Raw genomic sequence first — 10,352 nt, 5'->3', positions numbered from 1 at the left:
TATAAATATTACTTAAACTTTTCAGACTGAATACTCCCAGTTGCATAGGTAATAAATTAATATCATAAAACGTAAGAAATCTAATTTTTTATATCTTTTGAATGTTTTTATGTACCTTATGGAATATCAAGAATCCGAAAAAAATATTGAGCTCTAAATCAATATAATGCTAATATCAATACTATTTGATAAATTCAACTTATTATATTATATTATGCCGTAAAAAAATTAATATGATTGTCACTACGGAATAGGTACCTAATACAGAACCAACAAAATAGATGGTCAATATTTTTAAAAATTATAAGTATATAGAAAATGTAACTTCAAAAAAACTAATATTAAGTTTCTAAATTTTAATGTTTTTATCGTTATTTGTTATTAAAATTATAACTTTCTATCTATATGCCCTAAATTTTAAACTGTTCAAAACTTTATTGTTTATGATTTGACTGTTATAATATGCTCAATCCAGTATATATGTGAATACAATGAATAGGTAGTCATGAATAGTCAATAGTCATTCATCATTTTCATTGAACTTTTCATACATGTCTTACTTATGCAAAATTATTTTATTCTTATCGTTTTATAATCACTATCGCTGTATTAAAGGTTATTTTTATCAGTTGTCATTTAGATTCTAGATACTTAAATCTCTCGATCAAATATTTCCTGTATTTTAATATTCAACTTACGCCTGCGGGCCGGTTCCGACATGCTAATCTAACTGATATTTAGAAAATAATATATTAGTTTCGAATTTATTAATCTTACATTAAATCTGAAATAATGAAATAAAAAATATCTAATTTATTACATTTATCTCTGTTAAAATAATTAATAAATTATAAAACAGTAAAAGTGTTCTCATCTTTCTTAAATTTCATTCTCAAATCTTTCTATACCTACCTTTCTAAACAATGTTGGCCCGCGATGCCGAAGAGTAGATATTTCAGATTTGGTCAACTGCGAAAAAAAGGTTGGATACCCCTGGATAAACGAATACTTAGCATATTATACATTGTTTATAAAAATAATGATACATTCTACGTCTAAACATGTTTTTAAAAACTCGTCGGGTGTATGTCCGGTTTCACATAATGCAATTTGCACGTGTCATTTTCAATCTAAACACGCCTGCACTCTCGGGTTTTTCACCGTATTTCACAGGTATTTAATGGCAGGGAGCTGATGTTGCTCACAGCATCAGTATAAGTAGAGATGGAGAAATTCAAATATTACACACGAAAATAATATCGCAACAAGGTGAAACTTAAACTTTTTCTTCTCCGGAGTTCTGTGTACACGTCACATACACCATAGTTAATCGATTTCTACGTGTCCGATCACACGCGGTTGACGACGATATCATTCACTCATCAGCATGATTACGGCCCGTTTGATCGTTTTATCCTCGGCCCTCGTCATTATTATCCCAAGCCACGTGTTCGTTGATGGGGTGAACAATATTTTGTCGTCAGATTTTTCACCGGGTAAGTCCTAACCATTTTTACATAACATATTTTATAAGTTATAACACTTAAATAGATTATGATGTTAAATTTAAAACGACCAATCTTAACTATTTTACTCTGTTACCTATTTTCCAGACTTGTAGTGTAATAAAATACTCATCGGTTCACCCAAAAGTTATTCTTTTTTTACCTATCAAACATTATTTCTTTCAAAATAAAGCTACTACAGTTATAAATTACCAAAAGTTTTTTAAAAAAAAGTTACAACTTTCTTAAAGTAATATATTTTTATTAACCGGCAAACGCAGTCGTGGTCGATTCATACTGTAGTTGTACAGATTGGTTTTATTTAAATAATTGTTTATGTTGTTTAATCAATATTATGTCATTTGTAGGTATTCGTTCAATTATTATAATTATACATATAACAAGTATTGAAAAAAAATACAAATTTAATATTGTGCATAGTTCTTCGATATTTAAATAAATGAATAGGTACATTTAAATCATAACGACTGTTATCATAAAATAAAAATCGCATAAAAAAATCACACGACAGCCGGGTACTTAACGTCTAAATCAAATATAAAGGAAAGTATTTTTTATGAACTTCCAGAGTCCAGAGATATTACGTATCCATGCAAATGTCAAGAAAGCAAATGCAGCTGTTGTAGCGGAAATGTACTTCAAAACTTTAACTTTAACATACGGCAACGGCTGTGCACCAATATAACATATTACGCCGATGACTTCGAATTCAACGTGCGTATTTTATTCAATGATTACACGGTGTACAATAGAGATATATCAGGTAAGTGAAAATACGATTAAATATAATACAAAAGTACCTAATAGATACACGAGCTTATGAAATAAATTAAAACGGGTAATTTATTAATGATAATTCGATTCGTAGGTATAGCAATAAGAATAATAGGAATAAAAAATATCACAAAAATATGAGAGTATGAAATAATCATTATTTTTTCGTTAAAATTTAAAAAACAACTAAAATTTAAAACAAATCAATCATGATCGTTATATTTAGAATGAAAACACAATCAATTGGCTAACATGAATTAAAAAGATACTATTTTTTAAATACTTTTTTAGTGCTAATTAAATTAGCATTACCTGCTAGATATTTATATACACATTACCTAAACCAGTGACACCACAATAATATTTAAAATATTAACATACAAAATCACATTTTATCATTCTACAACAAAGCAAAATGCAAGTAGTAAGTCAAAACATTTTATGCGTTTCGTATGATTTTTTTATTCGTATAGAAAAGTTCATAAAATTTATGAATTTAATCAATACTATTTAATAATAAAATATTGTCTATATTAGAATTATACATATAAGATTTTTTTTTTTTAATTCATGTTTAAGTATCAACAACTGTGGTTATTAGCTTACGTGGATAAAATATTAGTTAAATAAATACATAATATATACACTAGATCGAGTAATACATATCAATATGTTTGAGAAATGAACAAATTAGAATCATAATAGAATAGCTACTGAAAAACATTTGACCAAAATTGTTTAATATAATACAATACATGAAAAATTTTTTTCAAATTTTACGTAAATAAAAGGGCTACGTACCTTCTCACTCTCTGAAAACCACATCGCAGACTAAAAAAAAAATGGTGTCGAGACCATTTAAATTAAACATTCCTCTCCTTAATACCCTAAGCAAAACACAAAGCTATAAGTGCCACTATAGATGGCTTCTAATTCAAAATTCAAAAAATCCACTTTTAACTCTTATCCTATTATATGCTTATTGTACAAAATTGTATAGATTGTGTATGTGCGTTTGTGAAAAAAAGATTTAAATTCCAAAAACAAAACACATGGTTCTAAACCAACTAGTATATTAATATACCTATAGTACGACTTTCCTAGCTATTAGTTCAAAATTTCAAGTAAACAATATAGCATATTATTTTTGTATTTTGTTTGTTAGCATAAAATGTATTACAATTAATTGTTTTCAAACAATACATTTTGATTGACTCTACTTTAATTATTGATTTAGTGAAATTTTTACTGTTAAGACGTGAATACGTGATGTAACTATAGACATGTATATATAATGAATAATTTCGTACAACCAAATTAAGTAGATAGTTGTTTAACACGATATCATTATTAAATTAAAATATCCTCACTTTATTCGGAATTTAAAAGAATTAAGCATCATATAAAATAAATCACAAATAATAATTTTATAAAATAATAATATTTATTATAACAATATAAATATACTATTAATGGATACGGTCTACAATGTATTCGACATAATTTTAATACTTTGGTGGGTCAGTCAATAAGCTATTATTTAATCTTTAATATTAATTGTAAACAGAAATTAAACATTATTTGATAAAATAAAATAAAAACTTTAATTAAAAATAATATAAAATGCCAACACAATATGCCAACATGGCATATTTCTAAAAAGGAAATATTTTAATTTATACTTCAACCCTTGTCCTAAAAGACTTTGCTGGTGGTATTAATAAGGGAAAGATTAAATTATTATTAACTTTTGATTACCAACAATATAAACTATTGTTGACATTTAGGTATCCAATTATTTATGGTAACTACGTATGATGGAGGATTTAGTTCATAATGAAGCCGTTATCTTGGCCAATCACATATTTCAATTATAATGTCAAACTATTGAAGCGACTAATACACTTTTCAACCATTAATACACCAGCCATAGCTGTTGGCTCATAAATGTCACTCATTTGTGACTAAACATTTTTATTCATGATTTCAGGAGCATAAATATTTTTCATGTCGTAAATTCGTAATGTTAAAATGCCTTATTCTATTAGTATATAGTTTGTTTTCTAGGTAGAATAAATGTTATATATTTTTAAATATTGTTCGTAACTTTCTTCTGTTCTACTATAGAAAATATCAATGAATAAATTTGTAAATTGTAGTAAGATTAACACTGAATTTCATTCAAAATATAAGGTTTTTGTTTATGTTAATCATTTGCATTGGAATTGGGTAAATACACTGTCGAAAAATTCAATGAATATATTAAATTAAACATTTTATTTTAGAATATTGTTAATTATTTCCATAGAATGTTTATTCAATACAATAAATTAATTAATACGCATAATATCAAATAATTGTTATCGGGGATTAAACAAAAATGTATTCAACAAAGGTAACGCAATTGCATGTGTTTACTTTTACTTAATTAAATTGAATTATCTACGATTAAACTCGTGAGTCAATAAATTAACCCGTACTTGGATTTTCGAAGATAAGTTAGAGTCACCGTTGGTGGAAATATTGTGCTAAATAGTTCTCACCCGGTCCTAGATTTTTATGGCGAAAAAAAAGAGTCCCGTAAGGTAATTTACTATTCATATTCGTTAAAAAATGTTCAATTGTGAAATTATCACACTTAGTAAATTAAAAACAATAAAAATGTTTTTCGTAATTGATCATATTTTATACTTTTATCATAATAAAATATTTGTAATTTTAGAATTGTAAATGACATTTAGCTTCACCATAAAAAATTTAAAATAATACAATCATCGTGACAATATAAAACCAAACGGTCGTATACATTACTCAATCCAATTTCAACTCATAAAATAAGTTTCTAAATGTTAACCTAAATTAAATGAGTTATGTGTATTACATTTTTCATAATATTATAACCTACTTTAAACATTTAATTTTAAATGTTTTTTTTTCTTAACTACATTATACGTTCTATAGAATCAAAATTAATTTACTATGATTGTTTAAATGTACTTATATAAACTAAGCGAAACGTTGTAAATTTAACTTGGTACTACATTTATGAAAACTACTCTGGAAACTTCATTCAGAGCTGAATTTCATCGATTCATTTTAATATCATTTATATCAGTAATAAAAAAAGCTTATTCGCAGATATGTTTTAAGCACGTATGGATATAAGGTAAATTCTAACCGGAAGAATTCGAATGTTGCTTGATTATTTTTTGGTACAATTATTATACTATAATGATTAGCCAAAAATAATTGAGGACATTTTATCGGAAGGAAGTGGATAATCGCTGTAATTATTTTTCATTAGATTGGAATTTTCCGCACTCACAATTTATATAAGCCATGTACTAGGCCATAGACTAAAACGGCTTTTTTATAAAGATTTTCCTTTTGTGTGTGGTTTGAAAAAAATTACATAGTATCCATTCTGTACCTATTATTAATAAATTTGTGTGGGAAAAAGTTTTTACCTACTTACACGTAGGTACATTATGCGAATCGAGTAAAATGAATAACAAACTGAATATAAATATATCGTAAATGTCTTAACTGTTCGAAACACTTGCCGTTATTTTAATTATTATGTATAATGCAATATTAATAATGTCTGTTTTCGAATAATAATAATATAGTTAAACTTATTCATATTGAACGAAATTCACCTACCTATATGTATGTCGCGTTGTGTTTTTAAGTGATGTAGAATATTATGTAGAATATAATGTAATGTAATGTAATAAAATATCTGATTTCATGTGCGCCGTCCTGACAAAATGATTGTTTTCTCCGTACCTTAGAATCTTTGAGGAATAATAATTGTATATAATAACATAAAGGTACTGAACATGCATTTTTAAATCATTGTTCCTTTTTTTGCTTTTAGAAAACTTACGTGTTATCACTTTATAACCGACCAGTAACGTAAAAACCTGGTTGATAAGGTGGGCAAACGCCACGGGCCAAAAACCGATTTTTTTTTTTGATGTTAGATTTCGCAACAAAATAATAAATATGAAAATAATATTATTTTGGTATTTGAAATAAATGTCAACTTTAAACAGTGAAAACTTATGATATTTTCGTTGGACGCATTAACCGATCGATCGTCGATCATCAATTATTATTGTATCGATCATTAACCATATTATTATTGTACATAGGTAGAAATCCGCGACCAATATGCGTGCCGATCTTCCCGCCCGCCTGGACCCGGAGTCGGGTTTGTCTGAAATTCAGCAACGTGTACTTCGTGGGCCGCAACGTCCACATGTGCTTGAGCATGGAAGCACAGACCGAGAAAAAACCCGTGTTCGCCGTCGACTTCAACTGCATCCGGATGGGCACCTCGGGCGTGGCGTTGCTAAAACCAGAGGATGGAGGCGGCCTAGAGCCACCGGCGCCTCAAGATCCAGCCGACGTTCAAGCCGGAGGAACGACGACGGCAGCGGCAGTGGCTCCGGCCGATCCAACTTCGAGCTCAACGGTCGTGAAAAAAAATAAACCCAAACCACCACCACACGCATGAGTTTGGTGATAATTCGATTCGGAAATCCCGACAAAATCATAATTATTGATATATATTATGGTTTAGTTATAGCTAATATATTATTATTATACCGTGTTGCATATGCTGACTAAATAATATTGTTATGACAGGTAAATATTTGGGTTGGTTCGCATTACCGTTATATTATGTGTGTGTATATGTGTAAAAACGTTATTTGATAAATTATTACTTAAATTATATTAGTAGTTAACGAACTACTCTAAATCTTATTTATTATTAGTTTTTACCATTGAATCCATTCGAAAATATGTTTGTTGAAATTATTTAATTTTTAAGGTTCTGCCATGCATATTTAAATTAGTAATTACTAATTATGTACCTATATATATATATTTTATGATGATAAATGAATACATAAATATTTAAGTCTTAACATTTAAAATTGTATAGGATAATATTCATATTATTTACCATATCGTCCATTCCAATAGTAATTAATTTGAAATTCCTCGGTGAATATTATTTTATTGAATTTAATAATTAATAATATTTTTTCAATTTTTCAAAAATAGCTTTAATGAAATTCAATGTCATATACAAGTTAATCAATCTGCTATACACCAAGCTCATATTTTTAAGTTTTGTTTATTTTTATAAAGTAGTAATTACTATTTTTGATTTACGATATTTATACAAAAAATAAACTCATTTAAACTTGATTAACTGTTATAGAGTAACAGGTAAAAAACAGCTCAAAGAGCTTTAATTAAGTCCCTCTCGGTTATCTAAATTAAAAATTTAATACAAATTATACATGTGAAATCGTGTAGAATAATATATTGAGAAATTAAATATTTTAAATTACTAAGAACTTTACAATTAAAAATACTTTTATTGATCTGTGTAATGTATGATAATTATAATATATTTTTAAATGGTCTATTTTGCACAGATGGGTGACGGATACAACCATCCTAACAAACCATTTATACCATCATATAGCCTTAATCCTTATCATATAATACTTTTATACTGGCCATTAAATAGTAAAGTTACCTAAATAATGCATATTAATATTTCAAAACCACCGTAAACCTATAATAATAATACAGAACCCAAGATAGCCACAGTTTAATGTAAAAGGCATTTTAAATAATTTATTATGACTAATATATGTAAATCTTTTTTATTAGTTTACCTTCTGAGTTTTATGCAAGTTTATCAATTTCACTTTTTACTTGATTAACAGAAACTAAAACGTTTGCCATCATTTCTTGATTAGGTAATTTAATTGATTAATCTGTGCCGTAGGATAAACATCAAATCTTTTAACATAGGTACAACATGTAACAGTATATGTAATATATCAATATAAGTAATATAACACTAGTAAAAAGTCACCAGATGGACATGCATAATATATTTTGTATTTATAAATAAATAAACCTCTTAGATGTTTGAAAATTCAACTTGTCTTGTACAGACAAACGGTTTGAATACATTATTACATCGCCGTGTTAACGGTGATTTGGGGTTCAGCGGTCTACAACCGGAAGTTATCAAATACCTGGTTGTGGTGACGTAGGGACGAGTAGAAACGTTAGGAGCAGAACCTAGTGTCTGCGAAGAAGGAGAGGTAAAAGGGTGTAAAATAAAATTGATATACTCTCTGTCGATTATGATTGGCATAACAAACACCGACTGCAACTTTATTTGGTTCGTTGGTCGCCAGATACTCGGGCTGAAAACAACCCTTGTAACATGTGGATTTATTACAAATCATACTTTGTATGATACACACAACCAATCTTAATTTTGAAACATAATGAATCGGCCATGAAGACGTATTTCTTAAAAAAAATATTATTTAAGAAATGGGTAGTCATTAATGTAAAAACATATTTTAGAATTAAATAATTGATGCTACATATTTTTATATTTCTAATATTGTGCTTAGATAATAAACAATATTTTATAAAATATAACTTTTGATATATTTTAATATGATTATTAAAAAATAAAAACATATTTTAGTGCAATATACAGGGTGATTCTTTTATCAAACAACACTCATTATTTCAAAAACTATTGAATTTTTTCAAATTTTTTTTTTTTCAAAATGTTGGAACCATCTTGTTCTAGAACTATATATTTTTTAAATATTTTCACCCTTATATTTATCAGGTTAACCATTATCAACTTTTGATTTTCAAATGACAACCTATACTTAAAATTTGATAAACTAAAAAGGCTATTTTTTCAATGAATTTTCACGTTTAAATTTTCATTTTTCGTCAATCCGTTTACAAGATATAGCCTCCCAAAGTTGGATGGTTTTGGGTGGTGTTTGTGTGTTATAGGTGTATGTTAGGTGGTATTTACACACAAACACCATATAAGTGTTGTTTGATAAAAGAATCACCCTGTATAAATTTCCAATTCCAATTTCATAAATTAACCAAAATAAAATAATAAAAATATATTTATATTACAAAATATAATATAAAATTACGTGATTAACTTTTGGACAATATATTTTTAAATAAAATTAGTTCAATGTAAATTGTGTCAACAATATTTATTTAATCATATTTTATGATTGTATTATTTTTATTATTATTGGTATCAGTTACAGGTACAAGGTTACCTGTTAGCTGGCTTGTAAGTTTTAATTATTTTTTACTTAAGACTTGACTTGTATTTGTTGTATTAATATTGCCTTAATGAGTAAATAACTTAGTTCAACTACTCAGATTTTTTTAATAACTGCAATAATAAACTATTATATGATAGGTAACATGTGAAATATAAATAATTACTAAACATATTTTAACTAATTTAATTAACTATTTTCCAAGGATCAAACCAAAAAAACACTCCAAATGGTGAAGAAGAATTGACTTCTCTAGCCACTTATTATACGTGCATACCCTTTTAAGTATGGTTCGACAATGTATCTGCTAATTTATTATACTCGTAAACCATTTGCTAGTATTTCTGTATCATGTAAATACAAATAATAACATTCTTCTATATATTGCATAACGCATAATATGACTTTGAAACTTTGTAAACTATAAAGAAAATAATTTATAAATAATTGATCCAGTTACGTGTTTTAATAAAGTGTAGGTAGTAATTATATTCTTTTTAAGCGTTGTCAAGTATCATTGGTGCATTTGTGGGCGAGGGAGTCGAAAGAATAAATTTCAACAACCTTTTCACAACTTCTAACTTTTACACCAATTAAATATTATAATATTATTTTTTAATTTCCAATTTCCAATTTATTCTTGAGGGTATCAAACATTGAGTATTAATAAATTATAAAATATTAGTAAGCCGTTAGAATTTCAAAATATAACTAATATTAATGGTTTAGTAATAATAAAACTTAATTATAAAAAACCACCTTCTAAAAATAATATTGTAGGGTCTTAGATAAAAAAAAAAACTAAAAATGATAATGTAGCACCGTACCTAACCACGTCACACTTATGTCACATCACTGGTGTATTTCTGACCTTTTTGGGTGGGGTAGATTGCCG

At 27.2% G+C, this 10,352-nt stretch overlaps 1 protein-coding gene across 1 annotated transcript; it reads left to right on the top strand.

The window, feature by feature from the left end:
* Positions 1–1,223: 1,223 nt before the first annotated feature.
* Positions 1,224–7,073, top strand: LOC107165175 (uncharacterized). Its single transcript, XM_015513290.2, has 3 exons — positions 1,224–1,496; positions 2,095–2,289; positions 6,458–7,073. Exons 1-3 carry the CDS (start codon positions 1,388–1,390, stop codon positions 6,820–6,822), a joined length of 669 nt encoding a protein of 222 aa, XP_015368776.2. The 5' UTR covers positions 1,224–1,387; the 3' UTR covers positions 6,823–7,073.
* Positions 7,074–10,352: the final 3,279 nt, after the last annotated feature.

The sequence above is a fragment of the Diuraphis noxia genome, unplaced genomic scaffold (genome assembly GCF_037042655.1).
Source record: "Diuraphis noxia isolate RWA-SAM2 unplaced genomic scaffold, SU_Dnox_SAM2 contig0002, whole genome shotgun sequence".
Classification (NCBI taxonomy): domain Eukaryota; kingdom Metazoa; phylum Arthropoda; class Insecta; order Hemiptera; family Aphididae; genus Diuraphis; species Diuraphis noxia.
This window is presented reverse-complemented; position numbering and strand designations above follow the sequence as displayed.

Coding starts and splice junctions, on each gene's coding strand:
- LOC107165175 (XM_015513290.2), top strand. CDS start 1,388: ATGATTACGGCCCGTTTGATCGTTTTATCCTCGGCCCTCGTCATTATT. Junction 1,497..2,094: donor GTCGTCAGATTTTTCACCGG/GTAAGTCCTAAC, acceptor ATGAACTTCCAG/AGTCCAGAGATATTACGTAT. Junction 2,290..6,457: donor GTACAATAGAGATATATCAG/GTAAGTGAAAAT, acceptor TATTGTACATAG/GTAGAAATCCGCGACCAATA.